An 18,749-nucleotide genomic window follows, 5' to 3' on the forward strand; every position below is an offset into this window, starting at 1 on the left:
TATCGTTTGTGAAAAGAAGATAAAGTACAGGGCTTAGCACACTGCCCTGTGGTACCCCGCATTCTATATTTCTGATGCTCGAAGTCACATCTTTAATTTTGATTCTAAATTTTCTATTAAGCAAATATGAGCTTAAGATATTGAAGTAGTTTGGAAAAGTTGTTTTGATTTTATATAGGAGTCCTGAGTGCCATACCTTATCAAAAGCCTGACTGACATCTAAGAATACGGCTACACTGTGTTCCTTTCTATTCATGGCTTCAAGAATACGAGACACCGTTCTGTTGCATTGTTGAATTGTAGAGTGATTTTTTCTGAAGCCAAACTGATGGTGAGGAATCCAACTATCATTCGGATGATCTTCTGACAATCTCTGCAACAAAAGTCTCTCTAAAATTTTCGATAATATCGATAAAAGACTGATAGGACGGTATGAACTAGCAGTGTGATGGTTTTTGTTTGGTTTAGCGATCATAATAATTTCTGCAGTCTTCCACGCTGTGGGCCAATAATTGTATTGAAGTATGGCGTTGAAAATATTTGTTATATATAAGATACCTTTTGTAGGCAATTCTTTTAACATCTTTGGAGTAATTTTATCCATACCTGGCGAAGATCTATTTGTTATCCTTTTTATTTCACATAAGACATCATTTGGTGAAAAATGTCCTAACGGTGTAGAATGTATGGGTTGATTTACGAAATTGTTAATTAAATTATTCTGGGAAATATTTCGAGCGCTAAAAATGCTACTTAGATGATCAGCAAATGCCTCCGCTTTTTCTTCGTTGCTTTTTGCCCAAATGAATCCGTTTTGGTTGGTTATTTTCAGAGGAGGGTTTTGTTGTAGGGGTTTACTTTTGTTTCTGATTGGTTTCCATATGGAATTATCGTACCTATTTAGCTGCAATATATACGACATGAATGTACAATTCTTCCATTCTTTCATTTTTTTCCTCAGCGTGTTATTGAGATGATTAAGCGATGTCTTATCCGTTGGTAGATGAGAATGTTGCCAGGTACGTCTTGCTCTTCGTTTCTGTGCAATTAGCTTCTTAATCTCTTGCGGAATTATTAGATTATCATTTCTTGGATTAATGTTCGGGGTGATCTGCTTGGTTGTTTCACGTACAATCTCAGAAAAATAATCTATATTATTTTCTATATCAATAACGCTTGTAGGCCTAGATTTTGGAAATAATTTTGAATCAAGTATGGATTTGAATTGAATCCAGTTAGAAAGATTGTTGTGTAGAATATGATTGTTGATAACTGGAGTAGGGAATGTGCTAAACGTCACAAGTATTGGAGAATGATCTGAAGAGAGATCGTAACTAGATTCAATATTGAGATTTGAAAGATCAATACCTTTCACAATAAAAAAATCTAAAAGGTCTGGAACTTTAGTAGGGTCAGAAGGCCAATAAGTTGGACTGCAAGTTGAGATAAAGGAGAGGTTATTTTGCCCTATGGCTGCATGAAAAATCTTTCCTTTGGGTGTAGTCAGTCTAGAACCCCAGGCAATATGTTTACAATTAAAGTCACCACCAATGATAAATTTATTACCTAATTGAGAGAAAAATGAAGAAAACTGAGCACAAGAAATTTTGAATCTTGGTGGACAATAAACAGCAGAAACACAAAAATTATATAAATATGTTTCAACAGAAATTTGAGTTGCTTGTAGAAAATCATCAGAAATATTTGGTAGAACAAAATGCTTTATATTATTTTTGATTAATATAGCCGAACCGCCGCGAGCCCTGCCACTTGGTTGATTTGAATTATAAGTAGTGTAGTTATAAATTTTAAAGTAGTTTTTTTCAGTGAAGTGAGTTTCTGAGATTAATAAGATATCTATTAAGTTTAACTTTAAAAAACATTCTACTTCATTTTTGTGAGGTATTAAACCGTTGGCATTCCATTCAGCAATTTTAATTATTTTTGCCATTGCTTTTGTTGTTGACTAACGTGGATAACATATTTATTATTATGGTGTTCTGCTGCAAAAGCTGATTGAAGATATTTTTAAATTCTAAAATAAGTGTTGCTAGAGAATCAGAATCAGGATTTGAAGGTGAATGATTAGAAGCAGAGTAATTGTTTTTTGCAATGTCTGCATAGGATGAATTTTGAATTGCTGGATTTAAGGCCGGAGAAATGTTGTTTATTTTATTATTAGAATTAGAATTATTAGAATTTTTAAAATTTTGGTTATTTGGATTTGGATTTATGACTGATTGATTTACTGGAGTTTTATTTCTTTGTTCTTTAATTTTTTGGAAGTATGAGCAACCGCGATAATTAGCTGGATGAGCACCGTCGCAAAAATAACAACAAGCCGGAGCATTCGGATCTTTGGTACAAGCATTAGTATTATGATTGTCACCGCATTTTAGGCAAGCAAATGGTCTATTGCAGTATTTTTTGGTGTGATTAAAGAGTTGACAGCGAGTGCATTGTATAATGTTGTTGGACTTTCTCGGTGGTTCGACGCGTATTATGCAGTTGAATAATTTATAAATGTTATAAATATTTTTGTTATTTCTATTTGGTTCCAGATCAACAAAAAACATATTAAGAGGTTCTTTTGTTATTCTATGTCTAATATTTAGGATATTACGTACGACATGACCCTGTTTTAATAGTTCTAATTTAATTGCATCTGTGCTTGTTGAAAAGTGTACATTTCTAAGAACTACCCTATAAGCCTTCTCTTCTTTTAATTGATATGTATGATATACGGCATTAGTTTCTTTTAGATGTCTGGATAAAGTTCGAAAATGGTCGACAGAATTACATAGAATTTTAAATGTATTGTTAGCTAAACTTCTCAGGAAATATTGATCGTGCGGAATTATTTCATTTAATTGATTAAACATATCATTAATATCGTCAACTCCGTAAATAAATATTGGAGGGGGCTTACTGACTGGAGCCGGTTTAACTGAGTTGTCATCATTAGCTGTTTCTATTGTTGAAAGGGCCGAAAATCTGTTTTGAATTTTGACATCTATTCCTAATGGTTCAAATGAAGTTTTTCTTTTTTTGAAATTGACTACTTGCCATGAATTAGGAGGTTCCTTGACATCAGAATGTGGTTGAGTGAGGCTTGTAGATGCACTATTACTAGATGATATTACTTCTTGTCTTGAGTCAGAAACTGATGAAGTTGAACGCAGCGAGACCTTTTCCGATGTAAACATATTGGTCCGACCTTCTTCGCGAGGTATCTTGCTGTATTTGCTGGATCCAATAACGGTCTTTCGTAGTTTTGGGATTTCTGATGGTTTACTGTCCGATTCCATATTCGCTTCTATATCTTGATTGAAATGTAAGACATTTTTTTGATTCCACAAACGCACATTAGAGTCTCGATTATGTATGGTTTTTTGTAAGCAATTATTTAATTATCTATACACTTTTGTAAGCTTTTCATGCAATTTTAATAAACCGTAAAATTCAATCTGACATGCACTTGTTTTTTTTTCGAGAAATAATAGTGAAAATTTTATTTGTTCTATATAATTATATGAGCGTGTGTTATAAATAATTAATATTATCTATCAAAATACTCTAAAATTGTGTAATAATAGTGGAAAATTTATGTGTTCTATATAATTATATGTGCGTGTGTGTTATAAATATTGCAGCCAACATATTGAAAAGGGGGCAGATATAAACGATGGTAATTAAAGCTTTCTGTATACTGTTATTTGAAATACTATGTTACTAGTACAAATAGAATTTTTAATTTAATGCTGCCATTTCTACCCTGCCAGCTTATCCAGCAACCATGCCTAATTTTGTATCGAATGCTGTGTTTGAAAGAGGATTGAGAAAGAAGAAATGCTCTCCACTATGTTTGTTGGAGGAGCTTCAACTTGTGGAGGCTATATTTCTGAGCAAAGATATCAAAACACAATTGGTAATCAAAAGTTTACATAGATTTATTTTTATTTGTTAACTTTATCATATACTAAACAAACTTTCTCTTTAGATTCTGTATTTAGCCATCAGAGTCCAGCTATGAAAATCCATTTTTGATGATGGTTTGGCCAAAGAATTTTGCTAGGGACGAGTAAAGGGCAAAAATAAATTTTGTGATCTAGTGCCTTGCGATGTCGTCACAGGTAATTTATATATCTTATACTTATGATGTGTTGTAAATTATGAATTAAACTAATATATAATTAATTCCAGGAATTGCTTTGAAAAATTTGCCGCATGAGACATAGTTTACTGTTTCAGAGGCTGCAAAAAGCTGGCTACGACGTGCCAATAAATATTATACAAGGTATTTTTGTGAGATGTGTACTATATGTTTTTCCTATTTACAAAAAAATCATGATTATTGACTGGTTAGTTGTATCAATGTTAGTGCAAAATTTGTGCTGTGTACACATTTTTAGAAGTAAAAAAACAAGTTTAATATTCACTCGTAATGACATCAAATTGTGTCGATATATTTGGAATTAGAGATTATTTTATAAATCTCTGTCTATTTTGATTGATGTATCGCTCTTAAAGAACTTACTCATATATATACATATATATGCATTTATTCATTTGTTTTCTATTTCAGGAGAGAAAATCAACCATAAACTAGGATTGAATGCCGAATTAATTATATTTTTAATATTGTAAAATAAGTTATTTTGAATTAAAGTTGTATATATTAAATTTTGTTATAAAATTATCTCAGGATTTTGTTATTTTGTAATAAAAGTTTACTTTGTGAAATTGTGTTCTTTTATTTTATTTTTAATCCAAATTTATTTTTCATCTAAAAAGTAAAAAACAATTCCATAATTATATCCTATTCATGTCCGGTTTATGTCCGGAATATCCCGCGCGGGATATCCTACAGAACGTCCCATAGGTGCGACATATTAACATGTTTCGGATAAGATCAGGATAAGCGGGATATCCGTAAGGCTATCGCAGGGACAATGAATGTCCGCGCGTGGATATCCTGTGGACGTTTTCCAGGATGTCTTGTGTTGTCTGGGATAAAAGGATAATTCTCCTAAACGAGTATTCGGATTTTGATAAATCTTTCTGAAATTTCTTAAGGGAATTATCTAGGATTTTTTTAACTATAGAAATATAGTCAGATTGTAGAAATAAATAAAAAATATATACAAAAAAACCGCTTATCGTTGATTAACATTGAAAGTACTTGAGGCATTGTTTGACATTAAAAACAAATGAAGACTGTCATTTGCCAAATATTTTCATTCACTTATTAGAAACTAGAACAATATTAAAATATAATATATTCAAGATTATGAATAAGAAAAATGTAATGTCTACACTATTATTGCCGAAAAGCAGCTGTGCTCCAATTTGTATTAAATTTTGGTATCATGTTCATTTTGCTCTCAGAAAGTGAATATAATTTAGACTTCTTTGCTGCTTCTCGGAGGGATGACATAGCTTCTCTGACTATATAGTGGTGATTTTTTTTTTCAAAATAACTATAAAAGATCTAATTATAAGAGAAAAATATTTCATGTTTTTCAAAAACAGCAAATACTGAAAATTTGTTTCTTTTTGGCGTTTTTTTATCGTTTTTCACAAATAAAATCTTCAAATATTAAAATTTTAACGAAAATCACATAATGGACAAAATTATATAATTTAAAGTTTTAATAAATCGGTGGAACAATGTTAAGATAGATATGAAGTGCAAAGTCGTTTTTTATTACGTTCGAAGTTTAATTGTTCTATTTGGAGCCGTCTAGCGGTGAGGTGTTACATTTTACAGATTCCATGGGGTTTTATAGTGCTCAAAATAAGCTTTCAAATGAGTACTGTTAAGGGTCTGTTTTTTACATTTAAATCAAATAGTTTTATGAGTGCCATTTCTATCAAAATTACAATTAATCGTATTTCGTCTAGAATTAACTTGGTTCAAGAGATTCCAAAATATCACATAAATTGAAGCACAGTAAATAAGTTCACAGGTTACACCCTTTTCCTCTCCATTTGCTGCACTAATTTAATTGATAGTAGATAGAATAGTGCACATATGAACAGGATTTAAACCAATCAATTCACTTAAAAATGAAGTTAAGTGATAATGTATATTGAATTATTATTAAAAACTAATTTAAATATTATTATTACTGAAAACTATTAATATATAGTACGAGATTATAGAAATTATAGGCAACATTGTTGAAGCAATTATTTTGTGTGAAAAAATCCAAGGTGATATTGTACCTTTACCGCGGATACTATATATTAATTCTTTCTTAATTCGTTGTACTGTTTAAAAAACTGTAAATTCCAATGCGTATATCGTATGCTATAAATCACAAAGGCAGACGATGAATTTTTGTGTGATATATTTGGAAAATCGACGTTTTAGTCGTGACATCTACATTTACAGGTTTGAATGAAAATATTGGATAACCCATGGCATTAAAATAAATTGAGCCATTGGAAATAAACTTATTTAATCAATAGTATACTATTGCATATAGTGTATATTTCTAATATACTATTTTATTGAACATATTTCTATATTTGTTTGCTGATGGTTTTACGTGGCTGAATTGAAATTCACAGTATAATTAAAGAGTTAAGTGTGGGTTCTCAGACTCATCATTTTATTTAAAGCAGTTCTACATTTAACATCACCCATATGGATATATGGATGTATAGTGTAAAAAACATAATAATTTTTAACTAGTTGGTAAATATCATTATGTTATTAAAAGAAACCTGTGCCTGCTAATTTACTTTATTATAAATTCATTTATGAAAATTATAATATGAAAGAATACAATATTGCTTTGATAATCAACAAATGAATATTATGTAATGTTTGCTGTATATGTCATAATATTTATACATTCTTTTGCTGTTTAAACTATTAAATTTATTTCTATTCTATTTAAGAATATTTTACAACATGTTTTCAAAGATTTAAATTTTTCATTGATTTTCATCATGCTTCTGGCTATGAAGTACCATGTGTTTCTTCAAATCGTTTGATTGAGTAAATTCATTATTGCATATTTCACATTTATAAGGATGCTCTCTGTTGTGAATCATCATGTGTGTTTTCAGGCTACTTCGCTGTGTGAATGTTTTATTGCATATACTGCATTCATGGGGGCGAACACCACTGTGAATGAGCATGTGAGTTTTCAGTCTACCTAATAAAGCAAATGTTTTATTGCATATTCTGCATTCATGGGGACGCACACCACTATGAATGACCATGTGATTTTTTAGATTACTTGAATGTTTGAATTTCTTATTACAAATACTGCATTCATGAGATCGTACCTCAAAGTGCATCAGCATATGACGTTTCAGACTACCTGATTCCGCAAATGCCTTATTGCATATACTGCATTCATGGGAGCGAACACTACTGTGAATAAGCATGTGAACTTTCAGACTACCTAATAGTGTGAATGTTTTATTGCACATATTGCATTCATAGGGACGCTCATCCTTGTGAATAACCATGTGAGTTTTCAGATGACTTAATTGTGAGAAGGTTTTCTTGCATATATTGCATTCATGGGGCCGTACCCCATTATGTATCAGCATGTGACGTTTCAGATGTCCTAATTCTGTGAAAGTCTTATTGCATACAGTGCATTCATGGGGGCGAACACCACTATGAATAAGCATGTGAGTTTTTAGATTACCTAATAGTGCAAATGTCTTATTGCATATATTGCATTCATGGGAACGTACTCCACTATGAATGACCATGTGAGTTTTCAGATTACTCAATTGTGTAAATGTTTTATTGCAAATATTGCATTCGTGGGGGCGTACCCTGTTGTGTATCAGCATGTGGTTATTCAGATGTCCTGATTGTGTGAATGTCTTATTGCATATTTTGCAATTAAAATGGAGTTCCTTGCTATGACTAGGCATGTGATTGACCATATGTTCTTTTAAATGATGTGATTCTACAAATGATTGATTACAAATGTCACATTCATAAGTGGGTGCCTCCTGTTTGACTTCTTCAATTGTCATCTCGGAATTCATGACACTATCCAAACACGCATCCTTAGAACACGATTCAGATTTAACAATAGCATCAGGATCATCAAATTCAACCTCATATTCGAGTTTAATTTTTTCTGGTAAATATTCTGGTGGTTGACTTTTAATTGCCTGATCATTCATAGACATAAACGTTTCTTTCGACATCTTTATATATTTTATACACTGCCTATACTCAACTCAGTAAATATTTACAAAAACAGTAGTGAACTAAATAATAATCTAATATAAACAATGATATTTTTCAATATGATATATGATTTACATTTGATATTTGACATTTGAAGCATAGAGCATGTTTGTAAAAAGATGAGACATGCACCAAATCAAATCTTTGATCATAGATAAGGAATATGTTGTCTTTGATACATAGATAAAAGAAGATAGATCGCTCGAATATTTGTTTATCTGTGCATTCGACTTGGACGCTTACGCGCTGTGAGCGCGCCGTGAGCGCGCTTTCATCGTTCGACTTGGCGCTGTGAGTGTCACATAAGTACGCTCGTAGCATCATCGTAGCATGTTCGTAGCACATATTTTGCGCTCATACGTGCTCACGCCACGGAGGTAAGGCACTTGAAAGTGTCATGGCCGTTTATCAAAACGAATGCATGGAATGCATAATCTAATCCTAATTTCATTCATTCTTAGTTCAGTGAGTACGCAAAAATGGCGAGCTGTGCATTACAATTATTTTTTAATATTAATATTAATATTAATTAATTTTAAATTCAATTAATTTTAAATAGTTTTAAATTTTAATTTTAATATGAACGGAATTTAGTTATCGATTCTGAGCGCTTATCGGCCAAGTCGAACGCTAGAAATTCGTGCTTATAAAGGTACGTCCACACCTAACGAACGAACACGAACGAACATGTCGAACAAGACAATACAAAGAAGAACGAACAGGAACACGAACGAACGCGAAAAATTCCAAACGAACTTGAACAAGCGCTTAAAAGCAGTGAGCGCTTGAATTTACGTCATTCGTAGATGTTCCGTGAAATGTCAGTTTTATTATTGATATGGATGTGAGCTTTAATCATACGGCATTTTCCCTAGTTTTTGTATGATTTTTGTTCGTGTATATTTTGTAAATATACTGTAAATAAATTATTCAATTAATTTCACTCAGTTTTTGTATGTATTTTTTATATTTTGCGTCGTTTTCTTTCCTCAGCATTCAATTCGGAGCAAGCTGAACATTCCAGGCTTGAGCTCACTATACTCAATTTTCAAACTCTCATCCTCAACATATATGTTGAATGTCTGTGTATGATAACAAGCTTAATATTTACTTGTAAAGACTGCTATTTCTTCTTTACTGCAGCTTCTGACATCCCAAACGTTTTGCCTACACTTTCCCAAGCATCGTTTTTTTTCTAATAATTTTATAAAAAGGATCTTTAGTGTCCCATATTATAGGAAACTTTTCTATTTCATTTTATGACGTCATTTGACCATTCCATAATTTATTCAAAATTTTCAAACTGTACACTATAATTAAAAGTAAATATTGAAATTTTCAAACTGTACACAATAATTAAAAGTAAATATTATTAAATTATTAAAACTTATTAAATTATTAAAATTATTATTAAATTATTGAAATTATGAAAACAAAAATGTTCGTATGCGTTCGTTGAGACGTCCACACTGCAAATACGAGTGCCAACATGAACGAACAATTCCCTTTGATGTACCGACAAGTTGCGAAACATTGCTCGCCATGTTTGTTTATGTTCGTTCGTGATCGTTGTGGCGTCCACACTATGCTGTTGCCGTTCGTTCTGGTACGTTCTTTTATGTTCGTTCGTGTTCGTTCGTTAGGTGTGGACGCACCTTAAGCGTGAGCGCTCACAGCGCGTAAGCGTCCAAGTCGAATGCACCCTAGTAGATCGCTCTTTCGGGGCATATTTCGTTGCCACGTTAACTGTCAACTTGCCGGGGTTAGTTCGAGCTGCTCTCCCTTGGTGCGCACGCGTCGATCGTAGAACGGGTGCGTACAAAAAATACTATTGGCTATGTGCGAAGGCATGGAAGGGGAAGTCAAATCGACCGAAGCGTTTGTAGTGGCTAACTTGGAGCACTAAAAGGGGCTATTATAACCAAAATTTTAAACAAAAACACATAAAATATTTATTTATTTCAAATTTAAATAAGATAATTAAAAATGAGCCACCATAGCTGTTCTGTAATGGGCTGTAGAAATACCAGCAGAAAAAGTGACTGCAAATTCTATACATTTTCTACAGCTAAGTGGAAAGAAAATCAACGGGAAAAGTGGATCGCAGCGGTTAGAAGAATAAAGTAAGTATCATAACCTTATTGTTATAAAAATACAATTTGGAGTATTATGAATAGTTGTAAAATTGTTATGTTTAGCAAAAAGAAAAATTATAAGTCAATAAATTGTTGTATTATCAAAATTTAATGCTTACTAAAAAAATTGTTTTGTAAAACAATGTAATTAATACAAGCCTGAAATAATGAAAAATACATATTTATATATTGTATATTGATTATGTATAACTATTATCTATATATTAATTACATTTTATTATATAATAATTGTAATTTTATGATTAAAAGAAAAATAAAAGTTATCAATAGCGAAAAAATGTTTATTTTGCAAACAGTTTAATTAATACAATGCTGAAATAATGCGAAATATATATTTGTAGTGTCGATGAATCACCGTGGGTTCCCAAGCATTTGCAGTGAATTGGTCGAGGTATTGAGTCCTACCTACTTGTCAACAATATTTTCTTCAATAAGTTAATTTCGAAAAGTTAATGTAGTTTTTTTCCTGCAATTTTATTTGATGGGTCTTGTCTTTATAATAATGTCTAAATTATGTCTTTATAATAATGTCTAAGTCTTTAGTTTGACCAAAAAATTGAATAAATTAATTTACTATTTACTTATTCTATTGATAAAATATTATTCATTATTATCATATTATTATATTGTTTTTATCAAGAACTATTCCGAGTTTATGACATAACCTTTGAGGCACTTAACCTTACAAATATTTACTGCATTTCTTTATTTAATTAATCATTATACTTAACAATGTTTTAAGTACGTTGAAGTAAATTTAATAATTTCAATAAACATTCAGCGTTCACATTATTACTGTATCTTGTTTATTATTATTTATAACAATTATTTAATATCTTTTTTCTTTAACAAACATGTAAAACCCATGAAAACCACACACTGATACCCCCAATTAGTTCATATTTATTACGGCGCTGCATGGGCGCTGCAGTCACGCTCGGAGCGAATAGAAATGCACCTATATTATAGACCGTTTGAATTCAAAATTAAAACAAAAGAAATTGAATTTTAAAAAGCATTTATTTTTAACAATAGTATTTCACACACATGGTTACAAAAGATTCATCCTTATAAGCTAAACACAAAAGAAATAGAAATGTATATATATATATATATATATATATATATATATATATATATTTATAGGTATATTTATTTATATTTCTAGAGCCAAGATTACTTATAATTACAATTAGATTAAGATAAATAATTTAAACACATCTCATAATTCGATCTCAATAATAAATAAATCTCGATCATTAATAATAATAAAATTCGATCTCTTTCATTATTCGCAAAAACAAGAAACTAAAGTGAGAAAAATAATTATATTCATATAAAAACTAAAATATATATATATTTAAAAATCATTTGCAAAATTAATGCATACGATAATGTTCTCAAGTAACTCAGTTTATATTTTTTTCGCATAATGCGAATTAACAATTAAGTTACTGTTTTGTTTCTGTTAATATTTTCTACGACTAGTGTTGATGTTCATTTGAATGTTGAACAAAATGTCATTATCATCATTAACATAAAAAAGGAAATTATTAATAGTAATGTACAAATACCTAATAGTTTTCTTATGGCATCTTCAATAACACATTTAAAAATAACATCTCTATCAGAAATAAGGGGTGCACGTTAATGGTGTTTGATTCCTCTAAATAAAAAAGAGATTAGCAAATATATACTTTCTTCCATTTGACAGTTCCTGTCAATCTATACAATGTAATTATTTTTACGACCATTAAACAACGCCAAAGTATGTTCCAAATTGGTTAATACACAAAGACACAGGCACTAGCACAGTTAAGGATGAAATAATCGCTTACTCGCACAAATATAGAAATCGCCTAGCTGATCACCCGAACTTGCGCGCGAGAAAACTTCAGAACAACTCTATACCAGGGACCGATTAAAAAGAATATTTCTTCCGCACTAATCAACAATAGATAAGACCTTCGACAAATCACTGACAATGGTCAGATGATTTGTATTTTGCCATCGCCTTCAGTTTCATGTCAAATATTTTACTTGTTGTCCGTTTCAGGACAGTTGGAAAAATTATTAAAATAATAATAATAAAAAAAAAATTAAACAAGGCAGATAATAATATTTCTGCCTCAACTTTATATCGTTTGGTAATAGATGTGTTTTCTTTTATTTATTTTTTTATTGGCTTTGTAAGCTTGCTGGCCATTATCTAAAGAATTTCACAACTATAAAATTAAAGACAGAAAAATGCATACATACGCATTCACACACATATATACATATATATATATATATATATATATATATATATACATACACACATATTTACATACACAAACACACACCTACACATAAACACCTAATTTTAATTATACTATGTTGAATCTCTATACCTTTAATCTAGTTTCACATATATACTCGTATATAGCATCATACGTTACATTGTCTGCCAACATCAGCATCAAATTTGTGGAAAGTGGGATCCTCAGTTTTGTTAATTTATTCCATTTTTTTTTCTTTTTTGCTCCATATGTCTACATTCCATAATTAGGTGATTGGCATCTGCGTTATATGCTTCGCCAAAGCAAAGACAGTACGGATTGATGTTGATTCCGATCCTATTCAAGTAGAAAGGCGTAAAAGTATGATTGGATCTCAGACGATTAAAAATGCAGTAAAAATGATGACTCCTCGTAAATTTGTCGTACCATGGTCTTACGGGAATTTGTTCTTGTATAGCTGCATAAAATTGTCCTTTTTCACGACTTGACTCTTGGAATTCCAATTGCCACTCCTTATATATCTTTGCCTTAAAGAGGTTTTTGACTGTTACTCCAATGACTTTTGATCCAAATTAAGTAAACGTATTTTTTTTTTTCGAGAGTATGTTATGTATATGATTAAGAGTATCTAACACTAAAAAAATTGGGTCCCTGTCTATAGATAGCAGGCTCTCTAAAGATGATTGGCTATCACTGAATACAACGGCTTTCTCTAAGCCAAGTGAGGCGATGTTTCGAATACATTTGTTTATGGCGTACATTTCAGCTGTATAAATCGACGCATATATATCTAACTTATATTTAGTATATAAGTTAGTGTTCTGATGATAGATGCAGGCACCTACGCCATCAGATCCTTTTGAAACATCTGTGAAGAAAACCTCGAAGTTCGCGAATGTGTTTTTATTAACTTCCCGAAGGAGAAGTTTATGATTTCATCAAAAAATCCGAATGGCTAATTTTATGTTTTCTCGACGTTTCAAGCCATTCTGAATCGAATGAGACCAAATTTGGAAAAAGTATGTGTGTGTGTGTTTGTGTGTGTATGTGTGTGTGCGTGTATGTGAACAGATTTTTTGCCGTAAATCGACGTTTTCTCGAAAACGGCTGGACCGATTTCAAAAATTTAAAAGCCATTCGATGTATCTCGACGAGAACTATTGTTTGTCAGTTCTGTGCGACGATCGGCCAAGCCGTTTCTTTATAAATCGTAGAAAAGTGAAAAATTTTTCGTCTACGTTTTAGTCCGCAAATCTGAATCGATTTTGAAAATTCAAAAACCGTTCGAATGATATCGGTTGGGAATCGTGCTGATTAGTTTTTGGTAGAGATCGGCCGGGCCGTTTGCTTGTAATAAAGTTTTTTAAAAAAAAATTTCGACGATTTTTATGATTATTTTTTTGACGGTAGATACCATAGTCTTTTAGATCATACTAAAATATTACGGCCCTACGACAACTGGTTCAGCTTTAACAATTCGTCAAAGTTTGCAAAAATTGGTATCGTTTTTTGGCATTTGTCAAAAATAGACTTTTGACCGACGTTTTCTCAAAAACGCCTGAACCGATTTTAGAAATTTAAAAGCCATTTGATGTATTTCGGTGAGGACTATCGTTTGTCAGTTTTGTGCGACAATCTGCCAAGCCGTTTCTTTGCAATTTGCAAAAAAGTGTTAAACTTTTCGTTTACATTTAAGCTCATCCTACCGAACCGATGTCAAAAAAAAAACTGTTCGAAAGATATTAGTTGGGAATGGTACTGATTAGTTTTAGGTGAAAATTTACCGAGCCGTTTTCTTGTAATTAACTGTTGAAAAAAAGTGTTAAACTTTTCGTGCACATTTAAGCTCATTCTACCGAACCGATTTTAAAAAATCAAAAACTGTTCGAAAGATATTAGTTGGGAATGGTACTGATTAGTTTTAGGTGAAAATCTACCGAGCCGTTTTCTTCTAATTAACTGTTGAAAAAAAATTTAGGCCGATTTTCATAGCGAGATACATCATGGTCTTATAGAACTTACTGTAATATTGCGGCCTTACGACAAGTAGTTTAATTTTAAAAATTCGTTAAACTTTGCTAAAATTATTATTGTTTTTTTTAAAGCAGGATTGATGAAGTATATTATTTACACATTTTTTTTTTGATTAAGTCGATTATTTACACATATCGGGAAGTTCATGTAACTTGCCTCAAGGCTAAATACCAAACCAACTAGTTTTATCTTCAATTTCTATCCTATACCCCCAATCAATTGGACTGATATATGTATTACAGAATTCCGTCTGTATGATATTTTGAAGGTTTGTAGTCGTGATTTTATAGTCGAAGTAGAATTTTGTTGCTTTGTTTTGTTCTTCTAATGCCTTGCATTTGTATTCAGTTTCTAAGAACACCGGCATAAGTATAGCTTTCTTTTTATTTTGCCAATATTGTCTGTTCTGACAGTTGTTAGCGCTACTAATTTTTTGTATCACCTCTACGTTATTGGACGTTATTCTGTCAATAACTAATTTCGTTGCTAACAGTTTTACCTCAAATGCAGAGGCATTATGTGTGCTTCCACATGTAAGGCGTTAATGGGCGTTGAACGCAAAACTACCAGGCAATACCTTACAGCTTTATTTTGCAAGGTATCCAGTTTGCGCAGTAAATTTTTACTTGCATCTCGATAAATGAAGCAGCCATAATCGATTTTAGATAATATAAGCTGTTTATATATCCTGATTGCAACCTTTACGTCAGCGCAATACATCATCTGATTTAATACTCTCAAGATATTTAATGCATCTTCACATTTTCTTACCAGATTTTACAAATGTGGACCCCATCGTAATTTGTTGTCTATAGTCAAACCCAGACATCTTGTGGTAGTTTATATTTTTAAGGTGTATCTACCTAATTTTATTGACTCCATCGCAATAGAATTCCTTTGTCTGGTGAAAAAGGATACGGAACTTTTATTCTCGGAAATTGAAAATCCCAGTGATGTGGTCCATTTTCCAAATGACTTCATGGTCTGATCCATTTTTTTATCACATCATTTAATGACACTCCACTATGTGATAATATTAGATCATCTGCATATTGAAATAATCAGTACACACATATATACTCTGCATATTGCATGATCCGAGCGTCCTGGCCAATCTCATTTTGAAGGTGTGCCGTGTATACGTTTAACAACAAGGGACTAAGGACAGAACTCTGAGGTAAGCCTTCCGCCATATATCGTGGCCCGTAATTCGTATCCTTACATCTGAGGACTATTGTTCGATCTTTCAATAAGTGATAAATGTGAACAATAAATCTCTTGGGGAGCTTTAATTCATATAAAATGTTCATTAAAATCGGTATTTGAACCCTGTTGTATGCGTTCTTCAAATCCAAGTTGATAGTCAATATACAATTTTTCTTGGCCAGGTTGTTGTGAATTTCATAGACAAAACTAGTTAGAACATCATATGTGCCTCTTTTGTTTCTGAAACCTTGCATATAACTTGGCAATTTCTTTTTATTCTCGAGCCATCACTCGACTCTTTTTTTCATTAAGCGTTCGAATGTTTTGGACATGCATGACGCTAGAGAAATCGGCCGATATGATTCTATTTTTGTTGCATCCTTATTAGGTTTTAGGACTGGTTTTGTGATATATGTCTTTCACAGCGATCTCTTTAGTCCAGATGTCGTTGAAGACCTTCAGTAGAATTTTTTTACCTTTATCTGATAGGTTACTTAGCGTGGGGTAATATATATTGTCATTACCCGGCGCAGTATTACTATTCCTTTTTAGAGCCAAATGTAATTCATCAACGGTAAAGGGACCTTCTATTTCGTCATTTTTTTTCATGTCCTGTTTGTTGACGTCACTAATTACCGTATCCGGAGTAAGTGAGTTAAGAAACTGATCAGCTTTGGAAACTGATTAGGAAATGCATTGGTTTGAGTGGCTCCATTTTTTCTAACCTTTATATGGTGCCAGATTTGTTGTGAAGACATGGTTCTGGAGAAGGATTTACAAAACTCTGTCCATTTATCGTATTTTTTCTTTTTAAATAAAAATCGACACTTAGCTACCGCTCGCTTGTATTTTATATAATTGTCTATGTTTGGTATTTCTTTGTATTTCTTAATTGCTTCCGATTTTATTTTCTTCACTTTGTTGCACTCCTCGTCCCACCAAGGATTTGACTTATTTCTATATTTCGTACCCGAATACGGATTTGTTTTTGGAATATTCATTAGTGCTGCATTATTAATGCATTCAATAAACTTGGAATAGGAAATCATCGGATTAGAGTTGAGATTAGTATTTGACAACATTCTGTTTAGAGTTTGCGTATAACGTGACCAATCTGCATCTTTAATTGTCCACCGATATCTGTTTACTGGACTATGATCGTATTTAAACTTATTCTCGTTGCCTAATTTAAGATTAATACTAATTGCTAAATGGTCAGATCCTAGAGTTTCATTTAATACACTCCATTCAGCCTTAATCATCACTGATGGACTGCATAATGTTATGTCTACCGCGGAAGGATTTCTATCGTGTCTTTTCATCATTGTAGGTGCTCCGTCATTCATAAGACATAAACCCTCTGAGTTTATAGCTTCACTAAGATTTATGCCTGCATTATTGTTTTTTAACCCTCCAAAACTTATATGGTGAGCATTACTGTCCCCTGCTAGTATTAACGGTTGATTTAGTTCCTGGAATAGCGACACCCAATATTCCGATCCTGTCTTGTGACCGGGATCACAATAAATCGCCACAATATTAAGTGTTATGTTATGTATAGCCAGTTTAATTCCACAAATCTGAATTTTATTGGTAATGAAGCTGTTTAAATTTAGCGTCTGAAATTAGTATCTTCGGTGGATAAGTATTCCATCTCCTCCATAACCATCTTCTCTATTCTTTGATATAAAAGCGTATCCAGATATCTAAAATCTGTTATTATCTATGAGCCATGTTTCAGATTAAATTACGATATCTATATGGTTGGTTTTCAAATAGGATTCTAGATACAGCTTATTTGAAGAAACATATCTGATATTGATTTGAATAATTTTTAGCATATTTTTTTTAATGTTATTATCACTAAATAATTTGAAGCTTCTTTACGTAATATACTGTGCCGGCCAAATCAAACTTAACAATTGTTTGTCCGGTCTAAATTTAGATCTCATCATTTTGTTTAGTATTTCTGACAACAGGTTATAATTAGAGTTTGTCAGTTATCAAAAACCGGTTTTTTGACAAAAATTATGGAATTCGAAAACCGGTTTTCCAATAGAAAAAATCGGTTTTCACTGTATAAATGGAAAATGACAAATATAGCCAAATATACAAGATAGATAAAAGCGTTTTGATTCTTGAAATCATATCGGTTCAATAGCATTTTATATCTTATCAGTCTGCAATGGTTCCCAGAAATGTTTTGTATATATTAAATTAGATTTTTATAGCAGTTGTATATATTAATTTAAATCAGTGTGACTTCTTGAAGAAGTAACTCCCACTACTCAAACTTAAAAAAAAACCTAGAAGCCACAAATTAAAGAACAAAAAACTAAGAATTATTATATCAGAGGCTTAAAATAATTAAGCATAATTTGGTCGCTAGTATGAGAGTATTTTCTATTTCAGGAAATTGAATGAGTAAACAAAGGATACATGTAACAATAAGTAGCAATTCGATAGACGTTCTCAGTTTTTTGAAATCATATTTTATTGAACAAAAAACAATCAGAATGTTTAAAATTAATTAATTAAAATTTCTCGGAGTAGACAATACCCGAGTTTAGCTTAATCGTTTTTAAAACTAAAATTGATATTAACATGTATCTAATATTTTTTTACTTTTATTATTTAATTTAATGATTTTTTTCATTTAGAAATGTATTATTTTTATTTATTCGAAAACTTTCCTTTTACTATCAGAACAATATTTTCATTCTTATATGTGAAAATGATGCATGAATAACGAATAATTATTTAATCAAGATAAACTATTATTTTTTAGTTCTACTAAATAAAATTAAAATAATTTTGTTTGCTATGTATAAAATTGAA

The 18,749-nt window shown here is 31.5% G+C and overlaps 2 protein-coding genes across 2 annotated transcripts in view; one reads left to right on the plus strand and one right to left on the minus strand.

Moving 5' to 3' along the window:
• Window positions 1–18,749, plus strand: part of LOC113363882 (tudor domain-containing protein 5-like) — a gene marked incomplete at its 3' end in the record, with an annotated part of 206,868 nt that overhangs the window by 93,568 nt on the left and 94,551 nt on the right.
• Window positions 6,946–8,190, minus strand: LOC113391052 (gastrula zinc finger protein XlCGF8.2DB-like). The gene is made up of 2 exons (XM_026627028.1): window positions 7,303–8,190; window positions 6,946–7,089 (listed from the first exon to the last, which is right to left on the minus strand). The coding sequence occupies exons 1-2, from the start codon at window positions 8,188–8,190 to the stop codon at window positions 6,946–6,948; spliced, it is 1,032 nt and encodes a 343-aa protein (XP_026482813.1).

Source organism: Ctenocephalides felis, unplaced genomic scaffold (assembly GCF_003426905.1).
Source record: "Ctenocephalides felis isolate EL2017-DRISC unplaced genomic scaffold, ASM342690v1 CF-g0.4_SCAFFOLD_00845, whole genome shotgun sequence".
In the NCBI taxonomy this organism is placed as follows: domain Eukaryota; kingdom Metazoa; phylum Arthropoda; class Insecta; order Siphonaptera; family Pulicidae; genus Ctenocephalides; species Ctenocephalides felis.